The sequence below is a fragment of the Rhipicephalus sanguineus genome, chromosome 7 (genome assembly GCF_013339695.2).
Source record: "Rhipicephalus sanguineus isolate Rsan-2018 chromosome 7, BIME_Rsan_1.4, whole genome shotgun sequence".
Taxonomy (NCBI): Eukaryota; Metazoa; Arthropoda; class Arachnida; order Ixodida; family Ixodidae; genus Rhipicephalus; species Rhipicephalus sanguineus.
This window is the reverse complement of record NC_051182.1, coordinates 111,851,698-111,873,758: the sequence shown is the minus strand read 5'-3', so window position 1 is coordinate 111,873,758 and position 22,061 is coordinate 111,851,698. Positions and strand designations below refer to the sequence as shown.

Below are 22,061 nucleotides of genomic sequence, written 5' to 3'. Positions count from 1 at the left end.
GACGCCAGCAATAACATCGGAAAAATATTTGAAGGAAAAAATTTGAAACATTTGAAACATTGAAAAAATGAAAACATTTGAAGGCTACAGGTCCTCACACTTTCTGTGATACAGCCAAGAAATTTATTTATGTAGACTATAGGGGGTATGCACTGAGCCTTGATCCGCAAAGCTTCAACACCATCGCTGCGCCATCTTGGAGGTCCGTTCGTACACGCCCTCCGTGATGCCCGTGCGTCGGTGTGCAGGAGGTGTTCCAGATGTCTCTAGTCGTTTGTGCCGTACGGATCTCAGATACAGAGCGTGCAGCGAGTTCATTGCGCGTGCGGCGAGTGCGCGGAGCATCAAAATGGCGACCCCGCCGCTAGCGCTCCTCGCGGATGACGTCAAGTGCAAACACCCTATATATTCACCATAAAAACTAATGTTATAATGAGGAAAGTGAGTAACTGGCTACGCTTAGAGAAGTCTTGGGTAGAGGTCAAACTTGGCCTTGTTCCTGTTCCATGATTAAAGATAAGCTAAACCGGGGTGAAAAAAATGTAAAGAAAGAAGATGACCCCTTCGCGAACCACCAAGAATAACGGGACCACGCTTAAAATCTACACTTCGAAGGAACATTACCTGGTCGGGGGGAGGCATTGTAACATCATTTAAGAAGAAAGGAATTTGTCTTCGCGACTTCGTCTTGCATCGCTGATTATCCAGAAAACTGAGGGCACCTTTAATCACAACGATGGGAACTTTTAGCGCGTGTATACGCGGTGCTTGCGCCACGTTTTGAAACGTGCATGGGCGGACTCGGTTTTCATTTATCTTCATTGCAAACAAGGTTCCCGTGTGGGAACCGAAACGTCTTTGTTTTCTTTTTATGCGTCGTCGGCGTTCAGTTTCTACATCTAACTTAAAAAAAGGATGTCGCGAGGAAACGAATCGAAGACTAGCAACGACGGAGACAAACGCTTTCCGCGAACGGAATTCATTGCACCGAATGAGTGTAGAAATAGTAGAAGACAGGCAGGGTTTTCTTACGTCGTACGACTTAAAACCTCGCAGCAGCAGCAGCAGCAACAACAACAACAACAACAACAACAACAAAGGAATGGGGCTGAAATTTGGCGGCATTGCCGTGGCGCACAACAGAGCGCGTATCACTCTAGCACGAATCAGCGACGCACGCTAACCGTGCGACGTGTGAAGGCCCTTTTCAGCATGTTAATGTCACGCCCAGGACGCTGGCTTAACGGAGAGCTGTGAGACGGCGCTACTTCTGCGTAGATTTTCCTTGTCACCGTTCATTCCCGCTGTCATTGCTTTATAAAGCCCAAGTTGCAGTAAATAAACAACAGAGCGCGTATCACACTAGCACGAATCAGCGACGCACGGTAAACGTGCGACGTGTGAAGGCCCTTTTCAGCATGTTAATGTCACGCCCAGGGCGCTGGCTTAACGGAGAGCTGTGAGACGGCGCTACTTCTGCGTAGGTTTTCCTTGTCACCGTTCATTCCCGCTGTCATTGCTTTATAAAGACAAGTTGCAGTAAATAAACAACAGAGCGCGTATCACACTAGCACGAATCAGCGACGCACGGTAAACGTGCGACGTGTGAAGGCCCTTTTCAGCATGTTAATGTCACGCCCAGGGCGCTGGCTTAACGGAGAGCTGTGAGACGGCGCTACTTCTGCGTAGGTTTTCCTTGTCACCGTTCATTCCCGCTGTCATTGCTTTATAAAGCCCAAGTTGCAGTAAATAAACAACAGAGCGCGTATCACACTAGCACGATTCAGTGACGCACGGTAAACGTGCGACGTGTGAAGGCCCTTTTCAGCATGTTAATGTCACGCCCAGGGCGCTGGCTTAACGGAGAGCTGTGAGACGGCGCTACTTCTGCGTAGGTTTTCCTTGTCACCGTTCATTCCCGCTGTCATTGCTTTATAAAGCCCAAGTTGCAGTAATAAACAACAGAGCGCGTATCACACTAGCACGAATCAGCGACGCACGGTAAACGTGCGACGTGTGAAGGCCCTTTTCAGCATGTTAATGTCACGCCCAGGACGCTGGCTTAACGGAGAGCTGTGAGACGGCGCTACTTCTGCGTAGATTTTCCTTGTCACCGTTCATTCCCGCTGTCATTGCTTTATAAAGCCCAAGTTGCAGTAAATAAACAACAGAGCGCGTATCACACTAGCACGAATCAGCGACGCACGGTAAACGTGCGACGTGTGAAGGCCCTTTTCAGCATGTTAATGTCACGCCCAGGGCGCTGGCTTAACGGAGAGCTGTGAGACGGCGCTACTTCTGCGTAGGTTTCCTTGTCACCGTTCATTCCCGCTGTCATTGCTTTATAAAGCCCAAGTTGCAGTAAATAAACAACAGAGCGCGTATCACACTAGCACGAATCAGCGACGCACGGTAAACGTGCGACGTGTGAAGGCCCTTTTCAGCATGTTAATGTCACGCCCAGGGCGCTGGCTTAACGGAGAGCTATGAGACGGCGCTACTTCTGCGTAGGTTTTCCTTGTCACCGTTCATTCCCGCTGTCATTGCTTTATAAAGCCCAAGTTGCAGTAAATAAACAACAGAGCGCGTATCACACTAGCACGAATCAGCGACGCACGGTAAACGTGCGACGTGTGAAGGCCCTTTTCAGCATGTTAATGTCACGCCCAGGGCGCTGGCTTAACGGAGAGCTGTGAGACGGCGCTACTTCTGCGTAGGTTTTCCTTGTCACCGTTCATTCCCGCTGTCATTGCTTTATAAAGCCCAAGTTGCAGTAAATAAACAACAGAGCGCGTATCACACTAGCACGAATCAGCGACGCACGGTAAACGTGCGACGTGTGAAGGCCCTTTTCAGCATGTTAATGTCACGCCCAGGACGCTGGCTTAACGGAGAGCTGTGAGACGGCGCTACTTCTGCGTAGGTTTTCCTTGTCACCGTTCATTCCCGCTGTCATTGCTTTATAAAGCCCAAGTTGCAGTAAATAAACAACAGAGCGCGTATCACACTAGCACGAATCAGCGACGCACGGTAAACGTGCGACGTGTGAAGGCCCTTTTCAGCATGTTAATGTCACGCCCAGGGCGCTGGCTTAACGGAGAGCTGTGAGACGGCGCTACTTCTGCGTAGGTTTTCCTTGTCACCGTTCATTCCCGCTGTCATTGCTTTATAAAGCCCAAGTTGCAGTAAATAAACAACAGAGCGCGTATCACACTAGCACGAATCAGCGACGCACGGTAAACGTGCGACGTGTGAAGGCCCTTTTCAGCATGTTAATGTCACGCCCAGGACGCTGGCTTAACGGAGAGCTGTGAGACGGCGCTACTTCTGCGTAGATTTTCCTTGTCACCGTTCATTCCCGCTGTCATTGCTTTATAAAGCCCAAGTTGCAGTAAATAAACAACAGAGCGCGTATCACACTAGCACGAATCAGCGACGCACGGTAAACGTGCGACGTGTGAAGGCCCTTTTCAGCATGTTAATGTCACGCCCAGGGCGCTGGCTTAACGGAGAGCTGTGAGACGGCGCTACTTCTGCGTAGGTTTTCCTTGTCACCGTTCATTCCCGCTGTCATTGCTTTATAAAGCCCAAGTTGCAGTAAATAATCGTCGAATTTTATTCCGTTGCATTACTTCAATAATAGAAGATATGCCATTCAACGCGCATAAGAACTGTACCTATTTGACGAGCACGCTTTTGACAAATTCATGGTGTCGCGCTGCTAAGCTAGAGGGCGCGGGTTCGATTACCGGCCACGACGGCAGCAATTAGATGGCGGCGAAATGCAATACCCCTGTACTTAGATTTAGGTGCACGTTATAAAGAACACCAGATGGTCCAAATTAATCCGGGGTCCCTCACTACGGCGTTCCTGATAATTATATGGGGGTAAGAAAGAGAAGTTGACAACCACCCGTTTGTAGCACGAAGCCACAAGTAAATGCATACGGATTTCTAAGAAAGAAAACTTCTTAGTTGCCAAAAAATTCGTCCTCGTCCGGGGATCGAACCCGGGACCAACGCCTTTCCGGGGCGATTGTTCTATCATTTTCCCTTTATTTAACCCTTCGGCCACCTTGCGGGATTTCACAGAACTGATTTGCAATCGAGGTCTTGGCACGTAACCCCCGCAATCACTGCCGTAAATCAAAGGGGGGGGGGGGTCAGGGGGGTCCTGACCCCCCTTGTGTACAGGCTGGGGGGTACATGCTATGCAAGTGTCCCCCCTTGATATCTATCTTTCAAACAATATACTTGAATTGCTTGGCAGCTAAGTATAGCGCATTAAACTTGTTTGACGCCTGTTAAGTTTTAGAGTGTATCTGTGTTGCATCCCACCTAGCTTTATAGGACTGTATTAAATATTCAACTGTCGTTTGTCCGGTTTCCGAGAATTCTCAATAGCGCAGTGAAATTAGGCGATCTGGGAAGCCATGCTCGTTCTTTTTGAATTTTATCTTCAAGCATGACATTAATATTCATATAATTAAAAATAAGACGTATATTTATAAAAACAACAGGACCGTCATGGCAAGATGTGTGTCCCCCCTTGCGATTTTCCTGGATTTACGCCACTTCCAGCAATTATTATTAAATGCGAAGCATTTCTTAGCGAACCTCTGGCACTTTGAGCGTTTCTATCTACGTATCTATCTATCTATCTATCTAGCCGCCTACGTCTGGGCGCTCTCATGATCGCCTCCTTAACTTGGTATTGACCAAAATTTGCATGGGAGGGTAAGAGGATTTGACGAATATGACCGCCGGGTCATGACATAAATAACGTTAAAATCCTGTCGTGTACGTCGTCAAACCCTTTCCACTAGACACGTGTGGCACATACCCGTTTACCACGGGCCGTGGTGTACGGGTATGCGCCACAGGTGATTGACAGTTTTTGTCTACCCAGGAACGGCGAGAACAGACATCGGTAACTTAAATGCTAGAGAGTTAAGTAAAACCAACATCGGCAGCGTTGACACAACGAATGGAAATAATGAAAACTAGGATCCCAGCAGGAATCGAACCCAAGCACTCTGCGTGGCAATCAGGTATTCTACCACTGAGCCACGTCAGGTCTATAAATTGGTTTGGAAAAACAGCCTACGCAGGCGTAATATCGGTGCAACGTCAATTGTGGTTGTGGTGCTGACTATCTAATTTTACAAGAAAGCAATAAACACTACATGATACTCCTACGATGTGTACTCCTACGATACGGGTGTCATATCAGATTGACGTCTGTAGTTCCAGCGTTGGCTCAGCTTTTATAGCAGTCTAATAAACATTACGTTTGTATTCCTATGATTCAGCAAGCTATATTGAAGCATTGCTCGACCCCGGAGGAATACAATAAAGTTACATATGATATACACATCACCGCATCGTAAAGTGCACTTCGTCCATCAGAACGACGAAGTGTCCTCTTCATTTCTTAACAGGCTGGGCGATGGCCTCATGCTGACCGAGGATAATGTCAAATTGATTGACAGCCATTTGTAGACTAGGCTACGTAGGCCACATACGCCCAGGTAGTCTACGAATAGGACAAACACCATCCACTGATGTTGGTCTACGTAGCACTATCCGGGCCTACCAGCCTCGACGGCCTATGCCTCACCAACGTGAAAGGTGGCTTCAGGTTTCGACATGTCGCCGGCTCTGTCGATAGACAATATGTCGACGAAATGACCGAGGCATCCACGAATTCCAACAGCTCTACTATACGACATACTTCACTACACATGGACCCGTCGTCACCACGATCCGGACCGGATCCTATAACAAGTCATGACCAGCTGCTTGTGCTCACTGATCACGGTGATGATGCCCTTGTTCAAGAACTGTCAAGAACTTCTTGCACACATGCACACGGGTTCGTGAAACGCGCGTGCGTTCTCGGGACACGTATAAGCACTACATATCAGCTTACCGCTTGTGGTGTTGGTAATAACCACGTTGTCATTGGCGGCGTTACCCAACCGTAAACAAATGGTTATATAACACATATGAAACTCTTCAACATATATATGTGTGCGTATAAAATACATAGAAATCTTTAGCGTCATTTTGTAACGTGTCGCTCGGTAAAAAAAGTTACGCCACAGTCACTTACCCGCCGCATGCTTCGCATAACATCGACTCCCACGGTACGTGGGATCTGCCGAATTATTATTATTATTATTATTATTATTATTATTATTATTATTATTATTATTATTATTATTATTATTATTATTATTATTATTATTATTATTATTATTATTATTATTATTATTACATAAAGAGGCTTACGCGTACTATCGCGCTCACTATGAGCTACACCGCGGGAGCGCGTGGCCAAGCTCAATGTAAGGTTGTACAGTTGCACCGATCGTGACATGTTTTCGAGTTATCATGCGAGGATTTGGCTGTTCCTGCGATTGCGCATCGCCTGTACTTGCTTTCACGCTCACCCGCGCTTTGTGCTGTGGTCATATTAGCTTCATAAATGATAACTTCGAGGGTGAAAGCAAGCAAGTGGGGGCGATGTGCGCTCGCAGGGACAGCCGAACTCTCTCCCGATTACTCGAAGGTATGCCACGATCGGCGCCACTGCATAACCTCGCAAAGCGCCCGGGCACGCGCTCGTGTGGTGTAGCTCTTACTGAGCTCTATAGTACGTCATTTGCTACTTACTAGGTCAGGAGTCGTCAGCAGAGCAGCCAGGATGACCAGCAGCTGCGCAAACATGATCCTTGTTTGACCTCCTGTCGCAATGAGCCGGTCAATCTGCGAAGTTGTGACGTCACTGTCGTTGATGTAGAGTCAGTCCTCCAAGAATCTATGGCCGGTGCAGCGCGTCAGCGCAATCGTTTCCGGCAGCTCTACTATATCGCCCGGTGTATAGCAGAAATGCGATGACCAACGGCATTTCGAAACTTGGCGCGTGCACCCGAGGAAGGTCATAAACAAAACGCCAAGGCTAAAGCCCTCGCAGCGGCTTTCGTGCAGGTATGCCGCTATGGCAAGAACACATTTATGCAAAGCAAAAGGCATTCGACAAAGGCCACGCAAGCTTAGGTACGTTAACAGGCGTTGCTTCTTGTTTATTGCCTTCTTCTTTAGGACTTCCCCTTAAGGCATAATTCTTTATGTGTGTATGTGTATTATATCCCTTTGAAACGCGGCGTCCTCGTTCGGAGACGCGACTTTCTCTTGCCATTTCTGTGAACTCTCGGCAAGGAAGAGGCTATGAACACTACGCTAATGATAAATTAAGCGTTCCTGTCGCTTTTATATAACTTATGGTTGAAATATTTGGTGCACACGGTGGATTTGGTGAAGGCAGTACTCTGTTTAACGAGACGTTGCGCGCGGGGCGCATCGACAGGATTATCAAAATCTGTTTTTCTTTTACCTGTTTTAGAAATGCTCGCTACCAGCAGATAACTATTTCATGTGAGATGAGTGGTTCGTTGAATTCGGTTTATGAAGAAATATATAAGACTGACTGTGTAATAATTAGGTAACGATTTATGTTTGTAAAATCACGATTAACTGTAAAATACACTTATTCCAACACTTGTTTTGAATTTGGTCTCTATTTCCTAGGCATAAGATTTTGTAAATTTCATGCATTTATATGCATTAGGTCATAATGCGTGCCACAAAGGGATATGTGTGCGGTAAGACCCACCATTACGCAGCAGATATCAGCAGCTTAAGCTACGCGGGAGATAACTCGCTTGAGTCGGCCTTCTCTCTTTATCAAAGTTTTCAGCGGTTGATGTGATCATGAGTCATAAATCACGAGCGTCGACTAAATGAATGTTGTTACGTGTGCTAGTTGGTTGTTATATTCCTTGTTACCGGTATAAGATCAGCTGCATACAAAGAGAGGTCAACAGACCATGAACGCTCGCTCTCTGTGCGTTTTTATGAAGCAGTGATGACACGCACGCGCTCACGCGCACGCAAACACATACACGTGCTTGCTTATTCTGGATTTGTACCTTCGTATTTGAAGTTCAGTTTACGTAGCGCATATGTGTAGGATTATGTTGCATAACTGTGTCTGTAATTTTGTGCTGCTGCGTATTATTTACTATGTTATAATTATTCACACTTCATATCGTCAACGTGTGCTTTGTACTCCTAATCTGTTCTCGTGCCGTAATATTCGTACTTTCGACCCGGCTGTCGAACTGAAAAAAAACAAAACAAATCCAGGTGGGGGTACAACGCGCGCTATCTCGTTCTAATTTACATTCTTTTTTTTTTTGCTGTTTCGTTTCGAATATAGATACGTGTATGCAATTTTCAAAAAACCGGAAATGCGACACAGAGAAAAAGAGTGGTGCCGATAAGTGCCCAATTTTCTCGGGAAAATAAGTGAGGCGAAATGCCTGCCGAATTAAAAAAATATAATCGAAGAAACATGGTTCCTACAATCTGTGCTGTTGACCCAGGTATGGTCCCTCATCTATGGCGCACACCGAACTGTTAAGTGACAAAAAAATTGAAAAAGAAGACGAGTAAATCAAGGAATACGCTAAATACAATTCACTTTCAATTATCCTACTACTCATGAATTTCCATTTGTATGATTTCTAAGGTTGTGCGAACCGCGAATTTTGAGATCGAATCGCAACCAAATAGCATAGCGGCAAAAGCAAACGAAATGGTTCTGAAAAACTGGACACCGTTTTTATAACTAATATAAAACGATGCTACTAGCATTGGTAATGCGTACTAGCTCTGGTAACTTTATCAATAAAATGACGCGGTGTAATGGGTGACCGCCGTCTATATTTCGGACTCTGTCCAGAGAGACCTTCTTTCTAAGCGTACGCTGACGATGATATTTGTGAATAGTGCTTTTGATGACTTTTCTATTTTTCGTTTCCTCGCTTGTTCGTTCGTTCAGTGTCAATTTCGTGTTTTTGCTATAAGCGGCTCTAACACAGCCTACATCCCGTGTATTCACATATAAAATAATGGCTCCAATTTCAGTATATTCCTTCGCTTTAAGGTTTTTTTTTTTTTCCCACCCGGTTTCACGGCTTTCACGTTTCTTTTTGTACAAGTCTTCTTGTCACATCGTGGTCGTGCCTTTGCTTTCTCGTCTCGCCTTTCGCGCTGCTCATATTTTTATAATTTACGAGCTAGGCAGAGTAACAAGCCATACTTCACAAATGAAACGTCAGTAACAAAAAAGACGTATTTTTAGGCACGCACACAACTCTTCAGAAAGGGCCAACAGTCGTCGTACATCCGGTGATGTGCGGCTGCCTGAGCGTCGTGCACGTGCCGCACTGTACGTGAAAATTTCACGTTTGATGTCTATACTAAGCTCGAAGGAATTAAAATTACCGTGCCGTTGCACTGATCTTGTGTTTGTTTTGGTAGCCAATGAGATTTTTGGGCATTAGAGCATTCGAGCAGTAAGTGTTCTTGTTTACGAATAGCGGTTTTTCGAAAACTGAATCTAGGAGCACTATCACTAGCCTACACAAAAAAAAGAAAAGAAAAAAGACAACGGTAGAATGAAAACGACATACAAAACGCTTTGTCATTTTCAGTCTACTTTTGTGTGTGTGTTTTTGTGTACTGTAAGCCTTGATCATGAACCAGAAAGTTACCCAAAGAGTTACCCTCTAATTGGGGCGCTGTTCCATTTGGTATTCCAAGTTTTTGAAGATTGAAATAACAACATATTTAACGACAGGGCACGGAGATGCGCTGTTAATGCGAGTTGAATACAACGAATTATAATAGATTTGCGTGACCACATGCTTCGATAATTGACTCACCTGCGTAGCAAACGTCCGTGGCCACGCCGCACATCGTCGCTTTTGTGACTGCTTACATTTCCGCACCAGCGCGAAGGTACGATCGAACAGGTGGGGAAACAGATGGGACTGTGATTTGCGACTAACTTTGTCGTAGCGGAACGCAGCGCTACACGCACAGCCAACGGAATATCACTTCATGGTCATTCGTGGGAAGCCGATAACCTTCATTAGATAACAAATACAACACATACACGAAAACAACGAAGCCCTTCGTGTAGAAATCAGTTAAAAAAAGCAATAAAAACAGGCGCTTGCAGTGATGGCTACATACGAAGCGCGGGCTCTTGAAAGAACAAAGCGTGAAATCGCTTGTCCTCGAGATAAAATTCTTTTACCGGCAAGCTCATTCAGTGGTTGCTGATAGAATTATGTTTGTGCTCCTTCGCTGGCGCAGTAGGCTTTCGTAATTTCCCGTAATGATACACATTGGCGTACAAACAAAAATTTGGAAACGCGGCCAAGAATTACATTGCAGCATGTGTTTGCTGACTGCCCTGAGCGGCACCGCGTTATTGTTCTGGGTGTGTGCGTATAGTGATAAACGTAACTATTTTCGCGTGAGAAATTCATGGTCACAGTTATGACTGTAATAATAACTTCTGGGGTTTTCTTGCCAAAAGCTAGGTATGAGTGTGAGGCACGCCGTTGTGAAGCCGCCTCGTGCAGACACGGCGCACTCGCAATCCGCCAAAAATACAGCCTCCTGTTTAAAAATATGTGAAATACAGACTGCGTATCGGAACAGTCGAATTTAATGATAATGTGTGGGGTTTAACGCCCCCAAATCACGAAATGATTATGAGACGCCGTAGTGGAGGGCTCCGGAAATTTCGACCATCTGGTGTTCTTTCACGTGCACTGACATCGCACAGTACACGGGCCTCTAGCATTTCTGCCTCCGTCGAAATGCTACCGCCGCGGCCGGGATCGAACCCGCGATCTTCGGGTCAGCAGCAGGGCATCGTAACCGCTACACCGCCGCGGTGGACGGAACCGTCAAATTTCGATGTTTCCCACATTTTTGTAGCGTTAGCTACACTTGCCTAGCCGGAGCCGATTTCGCGTGGAACGTCATGAGCCGTGCTGCGCATGCGCGAGGATCGGTGATGTCACACAGCTGGGTCACTGGAGCTGGCATCTCACGCGCTCTCCGACACCGCAGCGCGCGGCTCGCCGCTGCTGTTCTGCGCCGCATTCGAGAGGAGTGACGTCGTAGACACAGTGGCGTCAGCGTGCGCGCAGCTATTCGCCTTCGCTGTGCAGTCGCCGTCTGACACTGCGCTGGGGCCGCTTGATAGCGCCTCTGACTGGTGTTTGCAGGTGGGCAACGCCATGGAGAAGGAGTGCGCAAATGCTGCTCGACGGCGCAGAAGATTTTTTTCATATTTTTGTTCAGCTTTCCTTTAACAGGCAAGGCGTCGTACAGCTAAGCTCGACAACACTAGGATTTCCAGCCACGGCGGCTGCATTTCGATTGGGGTAAAACGCGAGAACAACCATCTACTTACAAATTTTGGTGCAAGTCAAAGAAGCCCAGCTGTTAAAAATTACTCCGAAGTGCCGCACTACGGCCTGCCTGATAATTACACTATGGTATTGGCCCGTAAAACACTAGAAATATTTAACTATTACTAACAATGCCTAAACAAAGAGTTCAAAAAGTAACATACCTACGCAGACAGAGACGGACAGAACGAGGATTTGCTTCCAACGAATTTACCTGACTTTATAGGCCCTTGCGTCGTTATCACGCGAGCGCATTGGATCTGACAAGGAACTGCACGAAATGACGGAAACAACACATCTTATTATCCACAGACGAGATGTTCCTTGCGGAGAGACATGGAAATATTGCTGACCTATACGTCCATCCCCATATTGTCGTAATATTTCTTCCGCATTTGCCCGAAATGACCAGTCGTGCGCTGCTGGAAGCAATACGAGGAAGAGGTGACGGCATGTGATGAAGTGAAGCGGGTGTTTCTCAGCGATTTCAAAATGAATAGCTTTTATGATTAGCATCGACCGAGCGCGGTAAGCAAAAGAATTCTGTACAGATAACGATGCAGATAACGATCGTCGATGGCATTTCGTAATTGTATGTCATGAAAGATATGGCTATTTGATCATGCCGGCTTCAGAAGCTAGGGTGCAATACTCGTTGATGAAAAGCATCCCATGGACCTATCGATAATGGAAGTGCTCCTGAAGCCGCGGCAAATGATCACCATTCCGCGTGAGTGGTGAGGCACATTTTAAGCTTAACAGCTCGTTTTTGATAGTTCACGGCGCTAAAGGGACGAGGACGAAGTACGAAGAAGGCGACGACACGAGCGCTGACTCGCAACTAAAGTTTATTGAAAGGAACGGCACGAACATATACAATACAAAAGCCAGCCACTCCTCAGCGGAGCGACTGAGCGTGTGCAGCAGAGTCAGCCAAGTGATGTCAACAAGACAGAACAGCGTATACCATACGCTTGCGTCCAGAAAACAAACAAAGCAAAAAAAACAGAGCAAAGAAACGTTTTCCCGCGGGAAAAAGTTTCTTTGCATCTTTTTTAGATTGTTTGTTTTGTGGAGCTCTCAAAAATGAACTATCACCAACTAGCCCAAGTTTCTCTTCTTGTGCAGTTCGTTTCCCATTACGAAACCTACATGCCGAAACACTCGACGAAATTCAGCAAAATTTTTTGAGGTTTAACGTCCCGTAACCACAATATGATTATGATGGACGCCGTAGTGGAGGGCTCCGGAAATTTCGACCACCTGGGATCTTCAACGTGCACCTAAATCTAAGCACACGGGCATCAAGCATTTTCGCCTCCATCGAAAATGCGACCGCCGCGGCCGGGATACGATCCCGCGACCTTGGAGTCAGCATTCGAGCACCATGACTACTAGACCAGCGTGGTGGGTCTCTTGGAATCCTGTGTGTTACTCTAAATGACCAGCGGTTTTCTAGGCTTGTAATTACATGCCCTGCCCATTTCTTCTTGTCGATTTCGACTGAGATGCCATTAACACGCGTTTTTAGTCGGAACTAAACAGATCTTTTCAATTGTATTCGACTCTTCACAATTTAAATAATGGTGCGAGGGGTGCTGACACCAGAAAGGGTATCTTAGAAGTCGCTTTGCCACATAAGTGAGCAAATAGGTGACAAGCAGATGTACGACTTGCATTAGTCGCTGCAAAAGCACCCGTTGGAATTCTGGGCTGACATGTTGTGCCGTGAAGGCGAGGCAAAGGAAAACTTCTCGCAACGCTGTGGTTGTTCAGTTAGAAAATTTTTTTCTTCAGCTTAAAACAGAAATTATTGTTTCCAAACTTTTCTGTATAATACCAACAAAGCAGACTAACAATTTACACACAGACTACACAACGAGCCATATTTTTATTTGGACCGCTTCACTGCGAAAGTGAAGCCTCAATATGAGTCAAAATGCTTTTTTTCTTTTTCAACTTTGGCACAGCGCTCCTGTTTCGTTCATTCCCATAGTATTTTTATCATTTACTATACCAACTTATAAAGCCCACGACTGAACATATGAATTGAAAAAAAAAACAATCCCGCCTTTTTTCTAAAAAACTTAAACATGCAATATTTTGCGGTGTTTCCTCATGGATAAACATGATGAAAATAGAAACAAAAATGAAAAATACGGCCTCAACAACGACCTCCCGCCTTCACACATGATTGAAGATTGGCGAAAAACCAGCGAGCCCACTTGATATGATGTGAATATATATATATAGTATGTGTGTGTGTGTGTGTGAGAGAGAGAGAGAAAGACAAGGGGAAGAAGCTGCATTCGTACGTCAGCGCGCTTCATGACCTTGGGCACTTTTGTCTTTGAACGCGCGGCTCATTTTCAGTGTTATCACGAGCGCGCTGGTGAAATCGTATATCGTGTCTAATTCTAGCACTATAGAGCGCAGCGCGGATACGTCACGTCACTCCGCGGTGGCCCCGAACAATGGAGCTCACGACGGTTATACCAGCCGTTTCCCGTGTCCATGTGCTCATGACACAGTAAAAATTGGGTTTGTAGCATCATTTGTCAAGAGAAGAGCGAGTAATTTCTAGCTGACTTCGAAGTTTAATCGTAAATTCCCTGTCGCGTGCTGCGCTGCAATACTTGGTTCACATGTTCGCATGAGCCTCGACTATCAATCGGCAGCATCTTCTGACAGTGTTGAAATAGCGCTGCAGGGCCTCTTTAACGGTGATGCTTCGGCTTGAACCCTGTGCATTTCAGTTGTCCATTCCGCTATCCATGCCCACGAAGTCGTCGAATCTAGTCCAGGGGTTGTCGTAAACGATGGCGGGTCGAACCACGTCTCGGAACTCGTCTTCCCTCAAGATGACGGCCAGGCGATCCGGTCTGTTGGTAATGATGGCGTCCACACCTCTCCTGCGACGTGGTATGAGAGATATGAATAATTTTTAGTGGAATGAACGCCGATTGACACTGTCTTCTCTCTCCCAAGCACGCCCCCTATACCTGCCTTAGCTTCATTATCTGCTGGTTTTCATTAAGGTTTTGTCAAACAAAGAAACGGCCAGGCCCTCGCATTTCCCTTCCTTCATTCAAAGTTAACTCGAGGAATACACCGGGGCTCACGAAAGACGACATCCGAGCGCAAGTATACCAGACACCCGAATACCGGACACCTGAGTTTTCTGAAAAAAATCACAGCATATCCACGGGGTGAATGATGATGAGTGGGGCGAAGCTACGGAGGGAATCATCTGTAAACCGTGAAACTCTTCCGTGAAATGCGCCCAGTACATAATATAAAGAGCGTGAAACATCGTGTATATATTAAACATCAAACTTTTATTGTACTGCTGGTTTACGTGGTCCCTTCATTATCACTTGTGATCGGTGAAATGCAAGGAAGAAGTCCGCTCCCGAGCGAAAGAGCGCCAAGAGCGACCGCATTCCCCGCTCGCCCTGTGCGAATTAAAGGCAAGGCTAGAGGGAAGACAGGACGCGCGTTCCACGACGCGAGGTCGGTAGCATGCCCAACGAAAGCCAACGGAACGCGATCGTGCAAGTGCTCCGGCTTCGCATCGCCTCATGGTTCCATTTAGCGTCCCAAAACCAAACATATTGCTCAAGGTGTGCCTTGCGTTTTTCGTAGAAATAATTTCTTTATCATGTACATTAAGACGAAAAGTTGAAAGCTCACTAGAGTGTATCGCCCGCAAAGTATGTCTTTTAGTGTGATTTAACTCTCGTACGGCAGGGTCCTCGCGCCGTTGCCGGTCCACCTCGCCCGTTGACAATCGGGCGAGGTGGCTACATAGAACTACTACTACTACACTTTAAGAAAAACATCTGGCGTTCTTTCGTTCTGCTTTTACAAAACATCTGGCGTCTTTCGTTGGTTTATTTCATCAATCAACGGCGTTTTGAACAAAATTTTTATTGTTTAATCACGCACAGGAGAAATCTCACCAGGCACTACCTTGGAGGTAAACAATGGCTGCTAATGGGAATGAGAGACAGAAGAAGTGGGCTTTTAGCTAACACTTACACTTCTACTTCTACTAACGTTTCCTACTGGAACATGCCAATGGCTGCTAATGGGGAATGAGAGACAGAAGAATTCGGCTTTTAGTTAACGCGCACGCTGCGATTTTTTTATTGTTCAACAACGCACAGGAGAAATCTCCCACCGGCACCACCTTGGAGGTCAAAGCGTAAGACTTGTTACTCACTACTACGATCACGACGACTACGAGGGACGAACGGGTGCCGCCTTAAGGAGCTTCGCCCCTAAAAGTAGCCTTATGGTTTTACTGGAATGGGTAGTGTAGAATGCACTAACACACGTACTGGATCGAGTACTATGCACTTCACTAAATGTATACACGTTGAAAGTTCTTACAGGATCCTGAGACTAACGAAGATATAACGACCTGAATATTCACGTTTCTCTTTCACCCTCTGTGCGGCGTCTTTTATTTGCGCGTACGGTGCCTACAGCAGTTACCTGCATCGTAGCTCTAAGTGCAAAGGATTTCTTGACGAACCGAAGACACTTTGGCCCCGTCAGATTTTTTCAATCGTTACCTTACGATTACTCTAGGGATTGAAACACAATTCTTACAAATGTTATTCCCGATGGGGCTCGTCCCGCTTGGACACGAAGGGAAGGAACGTATACTCTGGAGGGGCTTCGCGATTACTCTCTCAAAAGGAATCGTCAGCGTCCCTATTGACATTTGTCGACCTAGAACTTGAATGTCGTCCCGATGTGCCATCGCGTCTATTACTCACCTGAGTGAGCGTCGGAGTTCACCCGGAGTGTCGAGGGTCCACTGGTAGGCCTTTTCGACGTAGTGGTGCGGAACCTCCGACTGGCGGTTCTTGATGATATTGTAGAGCCTCTGAGGCGGCCGTAGGTACGAGACGCAGTTCGTTGCGCCGTCACCTTGCCACCGATGACCCGTTATGCCGAGTCGCAGGTACAAGTCCCGTATAGCGTCCAGAGGCTGGTCGCTGTTGGAAACGTCTACACCTGTCAGATGGATGACGAGAGTGTCATTGTTTCATGTGGTGCAAAGTGCTTCAAACAACAGCCACAACCCGAACCTTGACCCCTGACCGTTAACCATTGTGTACCCGTTACCTAACACAGGGCGCGCGTGCATAAGCGTGCGCAGGGTTACCCGCTAGGGGGGGGGGGGGCAGGCAAAGTTTCATCGCAGTGTCCCCCCTCCCCTTGATCGAGTCCAAAAGACAACATGCTTGACAATGGATGAAAAAATGAAAAATTAAGCGATGCGATGCTTCTCACAACGGCCTGCCTTTAGTCCCTTGCTTTCCGGGAGTAAAGATGGAGAATAAACAGTTCTTGGAATACAACATCAAAAGCCCTTCAGCCGCCATCATTGACGATAATGGTGGCCGAAGCGTAGCCATAACCCTGCTCTTTGTTTAATGACGGAACAGGTTCGACTGAATAAAAGTATGGGGCAGACTTTGTGGCCCCCCGTCTAGGTGATTAGGGGGGCTGGCCTCTCTCCCAACCCCCCCCCCCCTGCTTCTCACGTACACGGCTGTTCGCGTCGCGCATAAAATCTGATTTGAAGAATCGAAAATGTTTAGAAGGTTCCAATACATCAGTGCAAGGCTTGCGCCGACTGATAATGCGTGTAAGTTTTACCTGGTGATGCCCGGTCACAGGAAACGGAGAGTGAATGAAGCAGAAAATGAAAATTTCGCCCGGGGTCAAAGCCAAGCACCTGAGTGAAACCTTTTATTTCTTTATAGTGGCGATCATCTTATGTGACAGACGCACGGACATTTTTCTCGTCGAGTCGGCATAGAAATGATTTAAAAAGTAAGTGGTATTTGATACTCACCTATCTTAGAGAGCATGAGTGGCATGATCCGGTAGATGGTATGCAGCGCTCCGCGGAGCACTTCGCCGTCGCGGACGCTCCTAACAGACAGCAGGACGTTCATCGCATTCCAGGTATAAACTGCGATCGAGTAAGAAATAATCAGGACGTAGCTTCGTATCCAGTGCACTCTGTGCGTTTGTACGATGCCTCCGACACCCCGCCTTTACCCCGTGGCGCCTGCGCACTAAAAGGCCGCATATGTGTCGAGATAATTTGTTTTCGTAGGGTTAGCGTTGCTTTATGTTTTTGTTGATGCTGTGCCTGTTTTGAAGGATTAGTCTTGCATGTATGTTTGAACCTCGTTATAACGGACACCGATATAGCGAATTATCGGTTATAGCGAACTAAATGTGTGCTTTGGTTGGTCACGCTTCACTCAGTGACATTTGCTGTTTTTATAACGAAGCCAAAAAAGCGAGAGCTGCCGCGATATAGGCTGCAACAAAAAAATATTTGGCTCACGCGAGGCTGAAAATTATTATTTGATTTGCATACGCATATACACAAGGACACATAGAAAAGAGGGAGAGAGCACGCTGACAACTGCCACCTAGAAGGGCACATCGCCTGCCTGCTCTTTCGGGAGGAGGAAAGAGACAGAGGAAAGGAAGTAGGAGAAAAGAGGGAGTAAAGAAGATAGAATAAAAGAAACATAAATGGCGAAGACTTGGACAAAAATAAGTAAAAACACGAAAAAAAACGTCAATAAACAGGTGACCAGATACGTTTGGTCCATAAAAGTCGGCATAAAAAGCGGCATAAATATTGAGACTATTCACAAGCACATTTTTTCATCAAGTTCACAACCAGATCCTTCTTCAAATAATTGTGAACGCAGGATTGTTTAGTCAAGCGATGTTTGTTCTTCCGATGTTCCGGTCTATTTAGTTTCAAATGCCACAAAGAGGTGGGTAAGCATTACCTCGTCTATACAGGGGTCTGAAGCCTGGAATAATGCGTTTTTTATATCTATAGGATATTTGTGCGACCATATATTGTCGATATGTTAAAACTGTTTTCTGCCTCTGTGGCACCGAAGAAAACATCGACCACTTGCTGTGCAATTGTCCCCGATTTGCCTCGGAGAGACTAGTACTTTCCGACGCCCTGCGACGACTGGACGATAGGCCACTTCCCTTGCAGGTGCTACTAGAACACCGTTCCCAGCTCTTGTCGGCCCAGAAGGCAGTGAAGGCCCTCTTGTGTTTTTTGTGGACGTCGTACTTGTGCGAACATCTCTGACTTTTGCTGCAGTCCCGCACGCTTCAGTGAATTCACTGCTCCTTATTTTATTCTTCTCTTCCCTCCTCTCGCTTATCCTTTTATTCACCTTCCCCAATACCTCAGTGTAGGGTAGCCAACCGGAAGTTTTTCTGGTTCACCTACCCACCTTCTTTTCTGTTTCCTTCGTACTGTTACAACGAGTATCAGTTATAACTAACTTACTTGTGGTCGCGACGCTGGTTCGTTATAATGGGGTTCGGCTGTACTTAGCCCGTTTTAATGAACTCACCTCCACTCCACAGGTGTCGTGTAAGTTTCTCCGCGATGTCAACTCCCGCACGGTATTTGTACTGCGGAAGCACATTCGTGACCTTGAGATCCAAGAAGAGCAATGCGAGGCGCTCCTTGTATATGGCACCGTCTGAAAAAATTGGAAGACGCTTAAGCTTCGCCTTTAAGAGTTCAACGCGATAGCGATATCCGGCCCCATTCTCGTCGTGCTCTCTTTCGCTCGTCATTATGTTCATTCGCCCGGTCTCACACACGCACAACACTCGACATATTTATAGTAAAGGTAAAGGTAAAGGTTTCCGCCCTCTTCAACAGCACTTGTATGACAACAGTGCACCCACTACGTGTGTGTAAGAGAATACGCGCTAATGTGTATGCCCTTTGTAATAGGTGGCATGCTTTAAACCAGCAGCAATTACGCGCGTGATACTTTTTCGAAGTTGCGATGCACTCACTACGCGTTCGTAAGGGAGTACGCGCAGTGACGTGTCTGCCTTTTGTAATGGGTGGCCGGCTTTAAACCACCAACTCGTTATGCAGTTCGCGTGGTGTGACGCCCGATGGCAATATACGCTTGTACCCCGTTTTACTGCGATATTACATATCGTACTGTGACACCTGTACACAGGACGCGTATGTTTGTGAAGCTTTAAAGTTAATTTTAGTGCAGTCCCAAGCGATGGAGTGGCTGTGTGGTAGAACACCTGCTTGCCACGCAGATGGCCTGGGTTCGATTCCCACTCGAACCTAAGATTTTGTTATTATCCATTTTATTTGCATCTTTCTCGATTTTTCGGTCACGGACAATATGATCATTTCTCGCTCACAACCAACGACGCCCACACCAACACCGGAATTTCAGCGGAACGAGCTGTTTAACGCTATCGCGTTAAAATGAACAATTTTCCTGCTTCGAAATGACAACTGGGTTGTTTTTGTTGACAAGTGCGGCATGTTGGGTGGGTTAAACTCAAGTTGGGTGGGTGTAAACAGCCATAGCCTATCTCAGGGGTCTCAAACACGCGGGCCGCGGGCCTCATGCGGCCCGCGGACCTCTCGCTAGCGGACCAGCCCGCACGTGACTGTCTTCGTCCCATATATATCCTTTATTTTCTTAGTAAGTGTACTTATGAGCTACACAGACGTATGACTGGTTTCAAGCATTTTTTTTTTCTGTGAGGTACCCCATGCGGTCACCATGTGTTTCACATTATCAAGGAACAAGAACTCTTTATTTCAGAGTCGGCGTCCGGATTTGATTCTTTCTGGAGATTAGTATCGATATGTTTCTCGAAACCTGACATCCAAGCCCCTTCATAAATGACCCATATATGACAAACGGGAAAGGCCTTCTTTCAAAAGCCAACACTAGCTGACGTTCCCATCTTCTTCCCTGTCCCGGCCAATGTGGTAGACAATTTCGTGACGGCGGCTCGCTAGCTGAGGTGAGTTTGAGACCCCTAGCCATATGCCATTCATTCACACTGCCCTAAAAACACTCATACCCACACACCCCTCGGAGAAAAGCTCCACTTTTTGGATGACTCGGTCGTCACCAAAACCTTACGTGTAACAAGTCATGCCACATAAGCATAAGTGTCAATAATGACATATTCTGGAAAGATAATGAAAACTGCGCATGTTGGTAGGAATTCATTATGGGATGGTTTCAGCCCGCACAGAACAGACAAAGACGAAATAAAGTAGACAAGCAAGCGCAGACTCACAACTGAATTCCGAGTCAGCGTTTGTTTGTCTACTTCCTTTCGTCTTTGTCTGTTCTGTGCACGCTGAAATCATCCCATATTGAAGGGCACGTTCTCTTAGTGCGGCGTTTCTTGCAACTGCGAAACGATTGGATATTCCTCACCCACGGACGCCGTCCTCCGAACGTAGTCCAGGAGAGCGGGTATCTCTTCATGGCTGTCGCACCACCTGAAACAGTCGCATGGCACGCCGTGGTAGAACCATGTCGCGGTACCGTTGGCGGTGAAGGTGACGTCAGCTTCGATGGAGTTGGCTCCCAGGCGCATGGCTTCGTCCACTTGCTCAACCGTGTTTACCATGTGGGCGATGTTGTAGACGGGCCTCCGCGCGAGGTCTCGAGGTATTGCACTCGTAGAAAGTGACTGCTGTGTACAGAGACGGACAGGGAGCATTTACAGTGATAGACACCCACTTTCGGCCTCCTGAATGACGAAGTGAGCGGCATATATCCTTCCTGAAGCTACATATAACTTCGAAGTTACTAAATTGTCCCCGATGCCTATACAGGTAGAAGTAGGCGTTGCTAAACATGCAGAAACGTCGCTGTAGGTATACCTTTAAAATCACTGAAATGGCAGCATCGACACCAATATCAGCTTACCCCATGGACAATGCAGATGACAGCGGCGACGGCGACAAATTGGGAGACGTTGCGGCTGCTGGGCATCTTGAGCTTGGACCCGTCCTGGTTCTCGTGACCGCGGTGAGCGTGGCGCCATCCACGGGTGGTAGGACTTGCATTAAGTTGTGTCTCAAGTTCTCAAATTATAAAAGTTTTTGCCATGTACTTAAACTTGCTGAAGATAACTGTCTTCGCGATAGGCGTGCCATAACCATTATTATGGAGGGGAGGGGGGGGGTAAAGTTTCAACCCCCTCCCCCGGTTGAGCCCGAAAGACAACATGCTGGACAATGAATGAAAAACTGACAATGAAGTGGCGACATGCTTCTCACAGTGGTCTGCTTCAGGTCCCTGGCTTTGTCGAAGTGAAGATGGAAATTGAAAAGTTCCACGAATGCAACATCAAGGGTCTTCGGCCGCAATTATTTTCAAAAGACTGCGTGGCCATAACTCTGCTCTTGAAACAATGACGGGGCAAGTCCGACTGAGTAAAATTAGGGGCAGACTGCGCGCCGCTTCGATGATTAAGGGAGCCGCCGTCCGCTTCTGCCCCCCCCCCCCTCCATCCGTCCCCCTGTGCGCACGCATTAGTCTTCACTGTAAAATGGTCCAAGATAGAGCTTGGCTGCTCCAATTTCGTTAGGCGGAATAAGTTCTAAAATTTTGCAAACAGCCTGCTATAACTGCTTTTAAGAAATTTGATTCTCGAACGTAGATGAATTTTTTAGGCGTTTTTCTTTGCGTATATACAATCGCAGATGCGAAAGCCACGGAACAGAAAATGCGTAATTGGGGTGTCTTTTCTGCCGCGCGATACTCGGCATATGTGTCGCGTGGTTTCGTTGCGTTATCGCCGTGCGCCGGACACTTTTTCGGTCACGAACAGCGTGCGCGCTAA

General features: G+C 46.8%; 1 protein-coding gene across 1 annotated transcript in view; it reads right to left on the bottom strand.

The window, feature by feature from the left end:
* LOC119399766 (dermonecrotic toxin SPH) overlaps nt 1-21,258 on the bottom strand; it is a 33,163-nt gene extending 11,905 nt beyond the window's left edge. The window contains exons 1-7 of the mRNA XM_037666607.2: nt 21,143-21,258; nt 20,645-20,906; nt 18,773-18,904; nt 17,218-17,337; nt 16,130-16,370; nt 14,098-14,254; nt 6,679-6,771 (exon numbers count right to left, since the gene is read on the bottom strand). Coding sequence (XP_037522535.2) covers nt 6,679-6,771; nt 14,098-14,254; nt 16,130-16,370; nt 17,218-17,337; nt 18,773-18,904; nt 20,645-20,906; nt 21,143-21,208 — 1,071 coding nt within the window. The 5' untranslated portion in view covers nt 21,209-21,258. The remainder of the gene's footprint in view (nt 1-6,678; nt 6,772-14,097; nt 14,255-16,129; nt 16,371-17,217; nt 17,338-18,772; nt 18,905-20,644; nt 20,907-21,142) is intronic.
* Nucleotides 21,259-22,061: the final 803 nt, after the last annotated feature.